Raw genomic sequence first — 18757 nt, forward strand, 5'->3', positions numbered from 1 at the left:
AAAAGGTAAAGGGAAAGCGTTTTTCCTCCCCTAAAATTCCAAGTGCAATAACAGTATTGTAATTGGTACAAATGTTCTATGACTGACCTAGTTTCCAGTTGTGGTACTTATATTTCACAGGCATATACTTTTAAAATTATTTCCTGAGCTCTTTAGTTACATTTAAGATGCCATTATCAAATACTTATGCAAAACCAAAATACTTATGCATTTTCAGCATTATGACTTTCAGATTATTGAAACCTCTCTTGACCTGTTTTCTTACATACAAACTGATGGAATTCGGCCAACTGGACGTATGCTGTCTCCAGAATGACAATTCCACAATGTTATTACTGAAACCTTATTCAGAAGAGCTATTAGTGAACTAATAAAACAAACAAATGTGTGATTGTTTTAAGTTACAAAACTTTATTTTTTCATGAAATTATGCACATTTGGCTTGTTATTTTTTCACTGATGGAAATTTAAATCAGCTTATACCTTCATATGTCCCCAAACATAATTTATTTTTTAATCTCTTCATAATTTTTGAATTTGCAAATCATGAACAATTTAGACATATAGGAAACCATAGAATAAAAAGAACAGACATCTCTATTGATTATAATGAGATTATTTCAATATTCAAGAATAATGTAAAATCTTTCTCTGTATATATATCAGTTGCTAATCAATTTTCTCTCTTATTATCTTTATTAAAATAGATAATTATATTATTGTCCTGAAGAGATCACTTAACAGTGGAAAGCTGACTCCACGAGCTCTTTAATTTTCTTTTTTTTTAAATTCAGGGTAATTTAGGGCTGCCTATTTGCATTTGATTCTTGGGTATATTTTGATATATCATAGTTATTGACAGTAATCTCTAATTAATTATTATATTATACTTACATGGACTTTGATAATTGGGCAAATCTCAGTATTTCACATATAAACTTTCAGTTTATATTCTTTATATGCTCAGTATTTAACATATAAACTTTCAGTTATCCTTTATATGTGCTTTGTCTCCTTTCTATAAGAAGATCATAATAGCAACAGATTTCTTTATGAAGATATTTCAGATTCTCTTCACTAGACCTATTTTAATGGACCTCAAGATTACCCATACTCTTCTCTTGCTATTTTTCTTCAAAATCTAATTAATTTTAAAATTGTTGCCACTATAATCAAACTGCAGCTAGCTCTTGAAAGGACACAATCATTCTAAATGTATCACTTCTCTATGCCCTCTTTCCCTTTCTCTGCTTTCCTGGTCCTTTTGTTCCTCAGGGGCCTGAAATGACACAATTCAGGGGCAATAGATTATGAAGATAAAATTCAGCAATTAATTTCCATTCTCAATTCCCACCTTCTATTCTTTTAATCACTTTATTTGTTCTTATTTTCTCTTTTTAATGGCAGCCTTTAAATATTTTAACTTTTAAAACAGCACCATTGTATATTAATAGCTGACCTTGGTTGATTTGGTATTCACTAAGAACCTCAATTAACAGATACCATTACGTCCATGTCTGGCCAGCAATTTTGTGGCTAGCCCACTGATTTACTGGTCAATCTTTCAGACTTATTAGACTACCAGCATTACTAAACTCTTGCTCTGAGCCAAGCAGTTTGCAAAGCAGTTTTGCAGATATTATTGCTAATTTACAATGTAATATAGCAAATTAGCATCATCTCTGAAGCTGAGAGGGTCTTGGTAATTCACCAGGGTCACAAACTTTACTAAAGGACAGTTTCTGAATGTGGGACTGAAGAAGTCTAGTGTCCACCTAAGTTAAGCTACTAAGCAGCTCTGAGTAAAAAGTGTGTGGTTCTTTAGGGTGCTGGTTCCTATTCCCTTGATAGTGTGTAAATACATCATAGGCAAGAAAATAAAAAATTCCCTGTAACAAAGAGACAGTGATTAATTTGCTCTATTACAGAAGAAAAAGGTCCTCTATCAAATATGTAGTAATTTATTACTCAATTAATCTAACAACTTCTTGAGGTGTTTTAGCAAACCTCCTCTAAGTAAATCTTGTTTTTAATTTTTTGCTAAATATGAGCCATGGGGAAATGATGATAATGTCCATCACTGGGCATTGCCAAAGTTCCTAAAACTTACAAAGATGAGGCATGACATTGTAAGAAGTCAGAAATGAGTGAAACAATTATCATGATTATCATCCCAGTTGTACTATTCTGTCAAATATGCTTTGGATTATGCAATTCAACATTAGTTTCATTATCCATGAAATGGAGTGAATCACTTCTGCCAAGCAAGCTATGTAAAGGATTGAATCAGACAATTCATGTAAAAATGTCCTATAGTTAAAGACATCCAACTTGAAAGAACTGTAAGTCTTGACAAAGTGGCCGTAGCAGTGAGACCTGCTATTTTTCATCTAATTTGGGGAAAGATATACTAATCTGAATATGCATTTTATAAATCACAGTTACTACTGCAGCAAACACAGGTGTCAGGCTTATAACCTGTCTGCTTCTCTTTCTTTAAAATAGCACCAGATTTCATTTCTTTTGTCGGAATAATCATATTAATACATTTAAGAACTTGAGTTATATTGTTTTCCTTTTAATCTATAGATCAGTTGAGTTATTAAAGAATGTAGCTGTCACATTAAATATTATTTTATTTGAAAAAAAATCTACCTAAATACTTTATATGTTGAAAGCTTCTTTTCATCTTAAAAGATCTACAGTAAGATGGTTTCCATAATGGATGTCACCATACCTAAGAAGTTTTACCATCGCCTGATTTTTAATTTGACTCTGATTGAAATTGTTCTAAGTGGGAATGTGCTAATTTGGCCAACGGATGGTAGCCATTGGTTAAATATTAAAATGATTTTAGAAGAGTTGAATCAAAGAAATCACAATGTGACTGTACTGGCTTCATCAGCGACTCTATTCATCAACTCCAATTCTGACTCTCCTGTGAATTTTGAGATGATACCTGTTTCCTACAAGAAGAACAATATAGATTCCTTAATTGAACATATGATAATGCTGTGGATAGACCACAGACCGACTCCGCTCACACTCTGGGCTTTCTACAAAGAACTAGGAAAACTCCTAGATACTTTCTTCCAAATTAATATACAAATCTGTGATGGAGTATTAAACAACCCCAAGTTAATGGCAAGACTTAGGAAAAGTCATTTTGATGTGTTGCTGGCCGACCCAGTAACAATCTGCGGTGATCTGGTTGCTCTGAAATTAGGAATTCCATTTATGTACACCCTGAGGTTCTCCCCAGCATCAACAGTGGAGAGACACTGCGGAAAAATTCCAGCACCTGTGTCCTATGTACCTGCAGCCCTTTCTGAGCTCACGGACCAGATGACCTTCGGTGAAAGGCTTAAAAATACCTTATCTTATCCCCTGCAAGACTATATATTTCAATCCTACTGGGGTGAGTGGAATTCATACTACAGCAAAGTCCTAGGTAAGTCTCTAAAATGTTCTCTTACTAATGGTTCCAGATATCTTATTTATTATTGTTGATACAGCAAAAGGTTTCCATACCACTGCAAGTGCCAAGCTGAAGTACATATGTGTGGGCTAAGTCACTTTGGTCATATCTGACTCTTTGTTGCCCCATGGACTGTAGCCCTCCAGGCTCCTCTGTCCATGGGATTCTCCAGGCAAGAATACTGGAGTGTTTTGCCATTTCATCCTCCAGGGGATGTTCCCCACCCAGGGATCAAACCCTTGTCTCTTATGTCTCCTACCTTGGCAGGCGGGTTCTTTACCACTACTTATTATATATTATATATGTGTACACAATTGAATGTTATTTTTGGAAAATTCCTAAACAATTGAATGGTTGTATTAATATGCATGATGTTGTTTCAAACAAATAATCTTGTGCCTGTTTAGGTAATAGCTTTTCAATGTGCAAAGCAACCTTCAAATATAATTGAAAACATCTTCAAATATAAATGAAAATATAAATACATTCACCAGGATAAGTTCAGTTCAGTTCATTTGCTCAGTCATGTCCGACTCTTTGCGACCCCATGAATCGCAGTACGCCAGGCCTCCCTGTCCATCACCAACTCCTGGAGCTTACTCAAACTCATGTCCATTGAGTCAGTGATGCCATCCAACCATCTCATCCTCTGTCATCCCCTTCTTTCCTGCCTTCAATTTTTCCCAGCATCAGGGTCTTTTCCAATGAGTCCGTTCTTCACATCAGGTGGCCAAAGTATTGGAGTTTCAGCTTCAGCACCAGTCCTTCCATTGAATACCCAGGACTGATTTCCATTAGAATTGACTGGTTAGATCTCCTCACAGTCCAATGGACTCTCAAGAGTCTTCTCCAACACCACAGTTCAAAAGCATCAATTCTTCAGCACTCAGCTTTCTTTAGAGTCCAATTCTCATGTCCATACATAACTACTGGAAAAACCATAGCTTTGACTAGATAGACCTATGTTGGCACAGTAATGTCTCTGCTTTTTATGGATAAATTATGACACTACTAAAAATACTTTTGAAGTGATACCCAATTTACTTTCCCTTCTTCATTCTCCATTTTTTCTTTGTCTTAGGAAGTTTTAAAAGTCCTAGGATTAGACACTGGGAACTTGAATTTGTACTCTTCTCTGCCTCTCACTATCTCTCCATCCTGAGGCTCCCCTGGGTGCTTGGGCCAGCATTGCCTCCAGCTTAATTGCTCAGGGATCTTTGGCAAGCTTCAGGGTTTCTTGCCTTACTGATTCTTTATGAAAATCAAACAAAATAAAGCAAACTGTCAAGGCCAGTTATGGTTTATTGTTTGTATTACCTCTTTTTCTGATCTTCATGAGTCTTCCTTTCTTTCTTTTTCTATTTTATTCTTTCCTAAATGCTTTTTTCCTCTAGATTTGTTAGTAGTAGCAGGGATACTAATTAACAGCAATTAAGTGATGCTACCAATGGTACTTTCTTACAAAGGTAATATGCAAGATATTATTCTTTTACTCTAGAAAGATTGAGGGCATGAGGAGAAGGGGGCAGCAGAGGATGAAGTGATTGGATGGCATCACTGACCCAATGGACATGAGTTTGAGCAAGCTCCAGGAGATACAGAAGGATAGGGAGGCCAGGTGTGCTGCAGTCCATGGGGTCACAAAGAGTCAGACATGACAGCATCTGAACAATAGCAGCAATGTTATATCAATTACAAAGGACTACATTTATGTTGAATATTATTTATAACAAACTACACAGAACTATGCAATGACAATGTCCTGATTATACTATCATGGGAGTATGTAAATAGGACATAGTCAGTAAGTATTTGTAGAAAATAAACGCCTCTGCGCTATACAAAATCTTTCTCAAATGGTGTCCTGACAGATTATATAACATGTGTAAAACCATTGTGATACAGAATGTTCCCAACTTCTCATTTTCACAGGGCAATAATCTAGCTGCAGACGTATTTAAGAAATGGAATATCTTATTTACTTAAATCCTTTATGCTCCTCATGTTACTCAATGTACTTGGACAACAATAACTACCTTGAATATTTTATTTCAAATAGAAGTATATTTTCAAGAAGAACTGGTAAAATCCAGTTTGTCCTCTGTTTGCAACTACATTCATCGAGTATTAGAGACACCTGTGAACTGTAACCTGATCCTGAAACAGATCAGTTTATACATTTGATATTATTTTCTTTCAACACAAGAGGTTTCATAACGTGATGTGCTGTGAAGTGTCCATTTCAATATCCGTTCTTCAGTTCTGTGGGAAAGGCTAGAAAAATAAAATGTAAAAAACAAACAAGCAATAACAAAACCCCTCAAATATCTACTTTGAAAGAGATAGAAGTAAGTAAATGGGCTTCCCTGATGGCTCAGATGGTAAAGAATCTGCCTGCAATGCATGAGACCCGGGTTTGATCCCTGGATCAGGAAGATCCCCCCAGAGAAAGGAATTGGCTACCCACTCCAGTATTCTTGCCTTGCAGAATCCCACGGGCAGAGGAGCCTGGTGGGCTATAGTCCTTGGTATCGCAGAGTCAGACATGACTGAGCGACTAACATTCATTCATCAAGGAAACATCTGATTAAACTGGTTAAAAACTCTGCTTTATTTGTCAGTGAGGATATCTTTTGTGAGTGAAGTAAATTAAAATGATCATCAATTTTATTTTAAATATGTTTCTAACTCCAAATAGGACAGGCTTATCTGGGAATATAGGCCGATTATTTTTTATATTCAGGAGTGAATCTATAAATAAATCTTGTCCTGGCCAGTTGTTCTGCAAGGTATCTTCAAACTACACTAAATCTGATTTCTCTCCCAACTTCAGAGAGATTTGCTTTACATGCACCCCATAGGTAGTTCTCAAGCAGGCAGGACTAGGTACTAGCCTTTGCTATAGCCACAGGAAGGCCAAGGACTTGAATGTTGTAATGAAAATAGTTAAATTGATAAGGAAACTGAATGGGCCCATTTCACCTCTATCTTTTGGTTTCCTGGTCTGTCTCTATTTTTCCCAGCACTCTGCAGACAGAAGAGAGGAAAGACCAGTACTAATCTATGTACCACTCAGCCAGTATAGCCTGTGTTGACAAAAAGAAAAAAAAATGCCCAATGTGAGAGTTGCAAGTTAAGTTTCATTGGGGGCAATATGAGGACTGCAGCCTAGGAGACAGCCCCTCAGGTAGCTCTGAGAGACTGTTCCAAAGAGGTAAGAGGGGAAGGTCAATATATATGTGATTTTGGTAAAGGGGGAGGACATGCGATCAAGCGCATGTTTTTGGTAGAAAGTTTCTGCTGGTCTCATGAAGCTTCTGCTAGTCATGAGAAGCAATTGTCACCACGAAGAAGGATTTTAGTGTTTTTCTAGATAGAAGGAGATATAAGAATTGGGCTTATAAAATCAACTCCTGAGAAAATCTAACTGTCTGAGGATGTGTCCTGCCAGTTTCCTGGAGCACAGAGCACCTCATTTCTATTCTCCACCTTGAACTCCTTCAGGGGGTGTTGGAGATCAGCAGCTTCAGCAGGACATGAATCCTTGTAGAGGTAAATGGCAAGCGTCCATGGCAAGTGCCAATTTGTGACTGACACCTGCTTTTACCTGTAAGTGCCATGTAGGTTCCTTGTTGGTCCCGCTTTCCCTGCTGCTAAATTTTAGATGTATTCCCTATAAGTAACCCTATCTTTTTCCAGACCATTAAAAAAAACATAAAATAAATGAGCCTCATAATATTTCCCCTCTAGCAAACTTGCCTGAAGCTGTACTAAATTACTCAGTACATTTTTCACATTTGATTTCTGGCTGCCTTTTTTTTTTTCCATTTATTTTTAATAGTTGGAGGCTAATTACTTTACAATATTGTAGTGGTTTTTGTCATACATTGACATGAATCAGCTATGGATTTACATGTATTCCCCATCCCGATCCCCCCTTCCACCTCCCTCTCCACCCGAGGCCCGAGGTTTTTTGTTTGTTTGTTTTTCTGTATCCCACTCCCATTCTAATCACTATTACCAACATCTCTTTTCCCTGGAAAATGTGGATCTTTGTTAATCTGCCCTCACATAGGCTTTTTTTTTTTCTCCTTATTTTGTAATTATATTTATTTATTTATTTATTCATTAAGTATCTTCACTATTCAGATTCACAATGTTATAGATTGTAATAAATTTATAAAGAGTGTGAACTTGAATTCAACTAAAATTTTCTTGCTATTTGAGAGACTTTCAAGAGAAAATTAAAGCTTGAACTTTTGAAAATTAGTTTAGATTAATATCCTCAAACCTCAAGACAATTTTTAAAAAAAACTCTTGGGAACCAACTTGAAAATATAACATGCTATGCACAGCCTAAGATGAAACCTCCAGTGTTTCATTCTTGAACTCTTCTAGGTTATTAAATATTCAAGATTTATTGATAAAAAGTAATCGTGTGTTTGTAGATTTAGTTAAGAAAAGGATTTATAGTAAACCCTAGTGGGATAACATTGCTTTCTAAATATAATAAAATGACCATAATGTTATGAAGATCATTAGAAATGGCATAGCAGCATCCTCCTGTGGCCTTTATGTCATTTCCTACCAGTGTGTAGTTGAGTGGCCAGCGTGGGGTTGGTATTTGCTGTAGCTGCTGTGGGTGGTGATGATAATCTCATCAGTCAAGGTCAGTTGATTCGAACACCAATTTATCAGATATTCTGCCAAACTCCCGTTTGAAACAGGTTATAAATGTTCACTTTTGATCATGGAGCATCCAGTAAAGTCAACCAAAGGATGTTAGGAGACCACCACTCACCTCAGCAAAACCAGCACAAACTTCAGTGCCTAAAACTTTGAGACCAAGAGTTTCAAAAGGAACAAAGCCAACTTCTTTTTTCCCTTTTGCTTGTATAAATCTCATATTTTTTAAGGGCAACTTTGAAAGGTTGCATATCCTTCTAACCACAGGGTGTCTTCACAGTAACAAGCAAGAGGTCGTAAACCCAAAGTGAACTGACTCTGCTTCATCAGAAAGGATATTGAACAATTAGGGGGACGTGGCTATCAGAAATATTTATAAAGCACATAGCTGTGACTCTAAAGATACAGTTATTTCCTTTAGTTTGCAATACATAAAGAAAATACCCTTTATCTCAATGGCTACTTTTTTGACATATTCCTCATTGAAATATAACACAAAAGGCTTTTAAAAAGGAAATTTGCCTGTGTCAGTACCTCCAGCCCTGTGAAAGGGAAAAGCCTGGATTCTATTCACTCTGCCACTCACTGACCTGTTTGGCATTTGCATATCCCATGACCTAGCTTCTCATCCTTCCATCTACACAATGGACAGCACCCACATTTGCCTAATTTCAAAGGTATATTGAACGATGCTTGACTTTGATCAAGGATCAAATGCTATAGAAAGAATGGGAAAGATTGATATTTTCAGGTTATCTATGCCACCCTACAGCTAGAGCTGGGAACCCATGAGCAGGGGAGTCCTTGAGTTTATAACAGTGGAAAAAAGCTTGCAAGGGTGACCTCTGGCAGTGATTTTTATCTTACTCTTCTTTGATTACTTAGTCTTTTCTGAATCTTACACTGATTACTTTCATAATATAATAAAGAACAGAGGAAATTTTTTTTAAGATTTTTTTTTTTTGACTGGGGCCATTTTTAAAGTCTTTATTAAATTAGGCTTCTGTTTTATATTTTGTTTTTCCTGCCCATGAGTCATGTGGGATCTTAGCTCTCCAACCAGGAATTGAACCTCACGTAGGCTTTTAATTCCTTCTCACACATGGTTTTCCTATGGTTAGTGCTGTGAGCTTTTTAAGATTCTGTATAACCTTTCTTGCAAGTAAAACCTAAGTCATAAATTGGACAGTTCATTGCCATTTCGTAGTATAAACCCATGCAACCAGAACCCAAACCAAGAAGCAAAACATTATTACACCTGTAATTCCCTAAACTTCCTCATATCAGTCCTGACTACACCCATCTGAAGATAACAACTTTTTTGACTTCTAACACCACAGATTAAATTTGACCAATTTTAAACTGTATAAATGAACCACACATTATGGCCCTTTTGTATTTTGCTCCTTTTATTTAGCATCATGCTTTTTATATTTGTCCAAGTTGTCACATGTAGATGTAGTGTGTTCGTTCTCATAGCTATACAGAATCTTTTGAATTAATGTAAATTTTACTTATCCATTCTACCGTCAGTGGTCATGTTGGCTGTCTTGGTTTGGGCTATGTATGATAAACACTGCTACGAACATTCTTGTACATGTCTTTCGGTGAATACAAGTATGTTATACTACAAGGTGTATATATAAGAAAGGAATTGCCAAGTCATAGGGTATGAATCTGTTTAGCTTTAGAAAATACTGCTAATTTTCAAGTTCTTGTACCAATTAATAATCTCATCAGCCATTTACTAGTATTCCAATTGTTCTCCATTTTTACTTGGCATTTCTTTTCATTCTTTTACTTTAATTGTAACCATAATGAAGTGCAGTGCTGTCTCATTATTATCTTTTATTAACAAATAATTTGCATGTATCTGTTTAAAGTACATAAAGCACATAGTGATTTGCATATCAAATGTATGTACCTTTGTGACCAACACATCAATCAATCTCTAAGCTGCTCTCCAGTCCTTTTCAGACCCTTATCAGACTAAATAACTCCTACCACTTAGCTCATTCTTCTTATGTATTTCCTCTGTGGCCCTGTTTCTCTTTCTGCATTGTCAGTCATCCCCATGTAGTGGTTGGAGAGGCTTGCGTCAGTTGTCATCAGCACTCATTGTTAATGAGTAAGGGGTCGATGAGACAGAATAATGTTTGATCTCCGGCTCCACTGATAAGGACCAAACACTCACAGCAGAGGAACTTGTGATCCCTACCTTCCCCAAATTCCATCACCCCCGTGGAGACCAGAGACCAAGCCTGTGTGTGACTCGGGAGATGACAGACCCAACAGAAGCACGCGCTCTCCTCGAGCCTCAGGCAGCGATGCCAGGGACACCAGTTGTAGCAGGGCGCTGAGGACTCCAAAGCAGTGACATGCCAGCGCCAGCGAACACCTCCGACAGCTAGTGGAGGGTGGAAAGTGCCTGCTCAAACAGAGCTAGAGAGAGCGCATGTAAGCAAAAACCAAAAACTTGTGCTGTGGCGCCACCTACTGGAAGACAATAGAAGGGCAGCTAATTGAATCCTGCTCCTGCTCAGCTATTCGCTGGTGTCAAGACTCTGCGGCCTCAGGGACTCTGTCCTTGGGATTCTCCAGGCAAGAACACTGGAGTGGGTTGCCATGCGCTTCTCCAGGGGATCTTCCCAACCCAGGGATCAAACCCAGGTCTCCCACATTGCAAGAGAATTCTTTACCGGCTGAGCCACAAGGGAAGCCCAAGAAGACTGGAGTGGGTAGCCTATCCCTCCTCCAAGGGATCTTCCCCACCCAGAGGTCAAAAGGGGGTCTCCTGCGTTGCTGGGGGATTCTTTACCAGCCGAGAAAAGAAAGAAAACATTACCTAAAGAAGAAAGGCATTCACTACTTCAAATGTGCCAGCAGAGGAACAACTCAAGCTTCATGAAGATCCACAGTAATATTGTTCCACAAAAAGAATATGAAAATTCTCCAAAAACCAAACTTAAAATCACAGAATATCATAATCTGACAGAGAATTCAAAATAGCTATCATGAAGAAATCCAAAAAATGACAAGAAAACTCAGGCAATTTATTGAGTTCAGGAACAAGATTAATGAATTAATTAACAGAAAGAATAATTTACCAGGGATATTTAAACTCTAAAGATACTCAAGCAGAAAATCTGGAACTGAAGAATTCAACTGGAGGTACAATGCTCCTTGATTTCAAACTGTATTACAAAGCTATAGTAATCAAGACAGCATGGAATTGGCTGGAAAATAGACATATAAATCAATGAAACAGAATTGAGAGGCCAGAGATAAACCCACAAATATGTAGAGAATTATTTTATGACAAAGTAACAAGGAACATACAAAGGAGAAAGGATACTCTATTTAATAAATGGATACCAAAAAATTTTATAATTTAGAATTTTACTTTTTTTTTATTAAAAAATAAAAAAATATTTTACACAAAAATTGACACTGCAATCATGAATTACAGTGTTTTATTGAATCATCCATAATGTTTTAGCTATTTTTCTTATTGCTAATTCTAAAATTGTCAATATTATATATGTGTGTGTTTCTAAGTTGACATTGATGTTGCTGATATTGTTGTTTAAAGTTGAACTATATCTATCTATATATGGCTGAAACACAAGTAACAATGAACACGTCTAATATACTCATCTTGATTTTTAAGTGCCGTTCTCTAATAAAATGAACCAGCATTCTTTGAAGAAATGGTCAGTTCTAAGGTTGGGACAGTGAAAATAGTAGATGATCCTGAAACATTTTGTGGTTTCAAAAAGTAACAAGTAATTGAAAATGATGCGGCCATATCAAAAGGATGTAGAAACCAATGTATGAAACATTTTCCAATATCTGTGACAATCTGAACAATAAAATAAATAATGATTATAATTAAATGTATAAAAATACATTTTTGAGTTACAGCAATATAACTATAAATAAGTGAATAATGGGAAATTATTTAAATTCTAATTAATAAATATAGAAGGAATCATTGATTTTTTAATTGACTGGGTTTTTAAGATCAATATTTTATATAATCATGATAAAATTATCAAAACTAGAAATTCTTATGAAAAATGATCAATTATCCTGCTGATATCCTTTTTTCTTTTCAGTAAACAATCCAGGTTTCCTCCTTGCATTTACTTGTCCAGTCTCCCTGCTCTTCAGTTTCTGACAGTTCCCACAGGCTCTCTCTGTTTTTCTAAAGAGCACCGGCTAGTTAATTTTTAGAATATCCCTCAACTTTTTTTCTGTATTTTCTTGTGATTAGGGAGAGATGATGTGTTCGGGGTAAGAATACTATAGAAGTAACCTTGTGCCCTTCACAGTGAGATGCATCAGAGGTACATCATATAGACAGTTTATTACTAGTGACCATATTTTGATCACTTAGTTACAAGTGCGTCTGCCAGGATGCTCCCTATTTTCCCCTTTGTGATGAGCAAGCATCTTGAAGCAAGATACTGTGAGACTGCAAATCATACTAATCATATGTTGGCACATATTTTTATAATCCTTTCCAATAAAATTCCAGTGAATAATTCAGAAGGAGCAATGGAAATAGAAAATCACATTTAGTAAAACATAGTAATAATCCTGAAGGATATACAGAAATCTCGACTTAATTTAGAATTGCTTATGTTTAAAATGACTACTTTGTCGTTGGAAGATTTGGGTAAAAGAACAGAAATTTAGGGCTTAGTTGTGCAGTCTGGCTGCATGAAAAATGCACAAGCTCTAAAGAGTTAAAAAAAGACTTGAAAGAGGAAGCCCTGAGTAGGCACAACCAATAACTAGATTCAAAGGCCTTAGTCTATTCTTCATGCATCTTTAACATTCTAGCATCTTTAACATTCTATCATTATTTCCATTTTTTATTCAAAACTTAATTCTGCATAACATCTTTTGATTTCTCTTTTGGGTCACTGTTTATTTGTACAGCTGTGCTTAATCTACTCTTCAATCTATTCATTAACTTAAATCTGATTTATTGAATTCTTAAATTCCAGAAATTCACTTTGTTTCTTTGGCAAATTTTCACAATTATTCTTTTTAATCTCTTGTTTCTTACCAATATTTTCAGACTTTGCTTTCATACCTTTAAATTTATTGTAAAAATAATTTTATTTTTCATTTCATACAATAATATTTTAAATCATTGAATTCATATTTCTGGCTTCTGCTGCTTTTGCTGGTTCTCAGTCCTGAAGCCTTGTTTTCTTTTAGCAAGGAGGTGCTTATTTACCTTCAAACTTTATCAGTGGAAACCTTTGAAGTTGGGTTCAAAGTTTCTTCAAAGAGGCTTTTCTAGTTTGAGCTGGAAATCCATATGAAGATTGACTGTTAAGAATTCTAAAAGATCTTTTTCATCTACACACCAGCAAGTCAAAACTAGCAATTATCCTTGCTGTAAACTTCTGTGTAAGTGAATTTATTTGTAAAAGGGAGGCCATATCTTGAGAATCTAGTATTACATGAACATACACAGGGTGTAGGATCACGGCAAGGCTTCAGACTTTCCTTCTCTCCACTCTTGGCACCTATGGTGTGTTCTACAAAGAAACAACAAGATTGAACATCAGAATTCCTGCCTTGACTTTGTTTAGGGATTCTGTCTGCTGACTTTTTACTTTCTTGAAAATCAGAAATGAATTTTTATGGGGCAATTTTATATTTTATTCAGAATTTTAAATGTTTCAGTTGGATATAAGTGAATATATGTCTATACTTTTACATTTATGAAAATGAATCATTCTTCAAAATCTGAGCTCTCCCTTAGTTTTCTCATATAATAAAACAACTTAGAGATATTTCTCTATTCAGGCAAGAATACTGGAGTGGGTTGTCATGCCTTCCTCCAGGGGATCTTCCCAACCCAGGGATCAAACCTAGGGATTGAGCCCAGGTCTCCTGTATTGCAGGCAGATTTTTTACCAGCTGAGCTACCAGGGAAGCCCAATAACATGTATACTGAGGTCAATTTCTAAACTGTACTATATATCTCTGCTCTCTGTTTGACTTCATTTAAACATTTTTACAACATATGAATTTCATCGTAGTGATTAGATACATTTATCAATCTTTGTTTAATCACTTTGGGGCTATTTATCCTGTGTAAAATGACTTTTATCCTCTAAGATTATAACATTATCTGTTTTCTCTTAGTGAATTTATGGTTCTGTTGTAGCTTTCTGTTTTCTGATTCTCTTTTGGATTATGCTTTTTACCAGTCATTAGCAGAGTTTATGTAAAGCCTAATTATGCAGCACAACACAACTCTCAATCCTTGATCCCAGATTTTTCTTTGCATCTTTAAGCAAACCTACTCTGGGTTTTTGTTTTGGCAAAACAGAAAAGCTCTCAAGGGAAATTGAAATTTCAATATATCTCTTTCAAATTATTGAAATGAATATTATTTTGTAACTGAACATAACCCTTGGTATAGCTATGTCACAATTCTTAGAACACAGATACATTAACATTCTCTTTCACTTTTAAGTAATACTTTTCAACCTACTAAGTAGACTCTTAAAGACTTAGCTAACTTACAATTTCATCATTATCTTACCCCACCAAGCAACCTCCTTCATGGGCTTTGCCCTTCCTCATTTCATCTATACCTTCTATGATCCATCTCCCTTATATTTGTAGAAGTATAAGGGAGAAGTATAAATTATCGTGATAATTTATTTTCTGCAATAATCTATGAGATCATTTTGAATTAGAAGCGTATCTTACTTGTTTCTTTATACCCTGTGCATGGTATAGAATCCAGTATAAAGTAAGTGCGAAAAGTTGCTTGTTGAAGACATGAAATATCAAACGTTTTGAAAAGAAATTGGAATTGGACTGAAATACAGATTGATGATGGGACACAAAATCTGTGCTCCCAAATATTTCCCCTCTCTTGAGATTCACACAATGTTCAATCATTAATGACACATGGTCAGTCAAAAAATTTTTCCATAACTACTACTCCTTTAGTATTTTGTGATTTTTCTAGAGTTCTTAGCACTCTCTGATTGCTCAGAGTCTAAACCAAGCACTCCCTTGTTAATGACTGAGCACCCCTCACTTCTCAGCAGTCATGACCCTCATTCTAGACCCTCTATTCCCAAACCAATATTATATTCTCCCTGATACTCTGATCAAATCCTGCTGTCTTAAAATTTAATTTTAGCTAGTTATGTATGCTTTTTTTCTTTGCAACTCAAATAATATTCAGATGCCAGTTTAGGTTTATTAAAGGACATACATGATCATTTTCTGTACCTGATCTGAAAATCTGAGTACACATCTTTTTATGAAGATTAAAACTGAACCCAGCGTACAGCATTTAAGGCTCTCCAAAGGGTCCTATTTTAACTAATATTTCCCTTTTCTGCACAGTTTCTGTGTTAGCCTCTGCCCCATACATACTGAACTAACAACTGTAAACTTAAATGACCATGACTTACATATCATTCATCTTTTTATCCCTTTCTTCTATTCAACTTTAAAATCCTTCTCCTGTATTCTTTGCTTCTGAGTTTAGCTGAAATGTCCCCTCTGTGTTGAAACTTTGATTTCTTCACATTAGAGTGATAGCATATTCTGAGACCCTGAAATCCCGTATCTCTGTACAACATTTAGTATATTCATATTCCTCCTATATTAGGCAATGTATGTGTTCTATCTACATGCTAGCATGTGACCAACTTTATGAGAAGACATATATTTTCATGTTTCCCCAAATTATTAATCATCATGTTCCATGAGATTCACCATATTATTTGCTAGATATATTTAAATGGGTTCTATCATATTTTTAAAAATGTCAATAAAACATTATTTTTTTCTATTTTAATCTATTTTTAAAACTCCTAGAAGGTTGCAATCATTTCCTCAAAAATATATGAATATTTCCTCTCTTCTCCTGAACAAATATCATGCCCAGTTAACAACTGGCAAAGTTCTCTGCATGTAAGTTTCCTAACTCCAGAAATTAATTTTTAACTTGATTGATGTCTAAATTGCCACTTCAATTTTGTGCCCAACAAACATTCAGCGTTTGCAGAGCAGTGTGTGAGGGAGCTGCTATCATGATGTCCAAGAAATGGGTTTCAGCAATTCTACTGCTGCAGTTCTGTTACACGGGCTGTGGATTCTGTGAGAAGATCCTGGTGTGGCCCTGTGACATGAGCCACTGGCTCAATCTAAAGGTTATTCTGGAGAAACTCACGGAAAGAGGCCATGAAGTGACTGTGTTGGTGTCGTCACAAAATTTTATCATTGACAACAACAAGCCTTCCACACTGAACTTCGAGATGTTCTCAGTGCCGCAGGACAAAGAGGTTGCTGAAAAAAGTCTAAACGAATTTTTAGATCTATCTGTTAACGTCATGCCAACATTGTCACCCTGGCAATCAGCAAAGAAACTTCAAGATTTTTTTCTTCAAATAAGTGCAGATTTAAAACTTAACTGTGAGAGTGTTGTCTACAACCAGACAATCATGAAGAAACTCCAGGACGCCAACTATAAAGTTATGGTTATAGACCCTGTGACGCCCTGTGGTGAGCTGATTGCTGAGATTCTGGGAATTCCTTTTGTGTATACATTAAGACTCTCCCTGGGTAGTACAATGGAGAAATACTGTGGGCAACTTCCATCTCCACCTTCCTACGTGCCTGTTGTCATGGCAGGATTACCAGACAAAATGACCTTTCTGCAAAGGGTAAAAAATTTAATGTTTACCATTTTCTTTGACTTCTGGCTCCAACAATATGACCCTCAGCTTTGGGACCAGTTTTACAGTGAAGTATTAGGTAAGAGACTCTGCTTTTCATTCCCAAGTAATTATCAGAAGATGCCGAGGAGGTTTCAGAAAAGTCTAGGAAGAGGAAAGGAATCTATTTTTAAAACTTTTACTTTCACAAAAGCTCCACAATTGATATCAAGGAACTGTGGTTCAATAACTAATTGGGGAAGGGAGGCAAGAAATTTCTTGCCATGGTTCCTCTTTCTTTACAGTCCTCTATTTATTAGGATACTTCAATACTTAAAAGATTGTTACCAAAACAAAATGAAATATAAAACATGCTAATAAATGTCAATCCAATGGTATATGTATTTTTGTCAGATGCAGGATATCACAAATAAGTCTAATACACTGAGTTTTCATAGAGGAGATGTTTGATTTCTTAGTGGTTAAGTGAGTGCAATGTTTGTTAAAAGAGGAAGATAGTCTCCTTGCCTGATTTTAGTAATAGTCTGGAACCTGACCCATGTTAACAGTGGTATTAAATTTGGTATATAACTTATTTTGTCTGAATTTTGCTCTACAAATTTTGAAAATCATGGAATATTAGATTTAAAATTTAAACTATCCTTCTTTTGGACCAGAGTACCATGTATTCCTATCTCTCATAAATTTTGGATGAAACTTCAGTAAGTCCTATGAGAACTGCTTCATCATAATGGGTCATACTGAGAAGTTTCCTAGTTTTGGAGGAGTATAATACAGAAAACTGAAAAATTAAGCAGAAACTTGAAAGAGTTTATAACTCAAGATATTAAAAACAGTATTTTTTCACTTCACTAGTTATGTACATTCTATTTTTAATCACCTGCTTTTTCTAATAAAAAATGGTTTTGCTTTGCAATTTTCAAATGTCTAGCTCATATCTGATTGCATCACTGAAGCTGGCTTTCACTCCAAACACTGTTTTGTTTTGTTTTTAATTGAAGTATAGTTGATTTAAAATGCAATAATTTCTGCGATATAACATAGTGATTGAGTTATACATATGTATCAATTCAGTTCAGTTGCTCAGTTGTGTCTGACTCTGTGACCCCATGGGCTGCAGTACACCAGGTTCCGCTGTCCATAACCAACTCCCAGAGCCTGCTCAAACCCATGTCCATCTAGCTGGAAACGCCATCCCAGCATCTCATCTTCTGTCGTCCCCTTCTCCTCCTACCTTCAGTCTTTCCCAGCTTCAGGGTCTTTTCCAATGGGTCAGTTCTTCACATCAGGTGGCCAAAGTATTGACGCTTCAGCCTCAGCATCAGTCCTGGTTTGATCTCCTTGCTGTCCATGAGACTCGCAAGAGTCTTCTCCAACATCAAATTTCTCCAGATTTCAAGGCTTCAGTCACCATCTGCAGTGACTTTGGAACCCAAGAAAATAAAATCAGTCACTGTTTCCATGGTTTCCCCATCTATTTGCCATGAAGTGATGGAACCGGATGCCATGATTTTCGTTTTTTGAATGTTGAGTTTTAAGCCAGTTTTTTCACACTCCTCTCTCACTTTCACCAAGAGGCTCTTCAGTTCCTCTTCACTTTCTGCCATAAGGGTAGTGTCATCTGCATATCTGAGGTTATTGATATTTCTCCTGGCAATCTTGATTCCAGCTTGTGCTTCATCCAGCCAGGCATTTCGCATGATGTACTCTGCATAGAAATTAAATAAACAGGGTGACAGACTTGACGTACTCCTTTCCCAATTTGGAACCAGTCCATTGTTCCATGTCCAGTTCTAACTTTTGCTTCTTGACAATGATAATCTCTAGTTGCTTCCATGTTGCTGCAAATGGAATTATTTCA

At 36.1% G+C, this 18757-nt stretch overlaps 1 protein-coding gene across 3 annotated transcripts in view; it reads left to right on the forward strand.

Moving 5' to 3' along the window:
• Positions 1–2709: 2709 nt before the first annotated feature.
• The window catches only part of LOC133058532 (UDP-glucuronosyltransferase 2A2), a 41916-nt gene continuing 25868 nt past the window's right edge, over positions 2710–18757 (forward strand). For 2 of the 3 annotated variants that reach the window (XM_061145233.1, XM_061145235.1), the window contains exon 1: positions 2710–3451. In XM_061145233.1, coding sequence (XP_061001216.1) covers positions 2710–3451 — 742 coding nt within the window. Of the gene's footprint in view, positions 3452–16229; positions 16976–18757 lie in introns of those variants that run through there. The other variant, XM_061145232.1, reaches the window with a different exon arrangement.

Source organism: Dama dama, chromosome 6, assembly GCF_033118175.1.
Source record: "Dama dama isolate Ldn47 chromosome 6, ASM3311817v1, whole genome shotgun sequence".
NCBI lineage: Eukaryota > Metazoa > Chordata > Mammalia > Artiodactyla > Cervidae > Dama > Dama dama.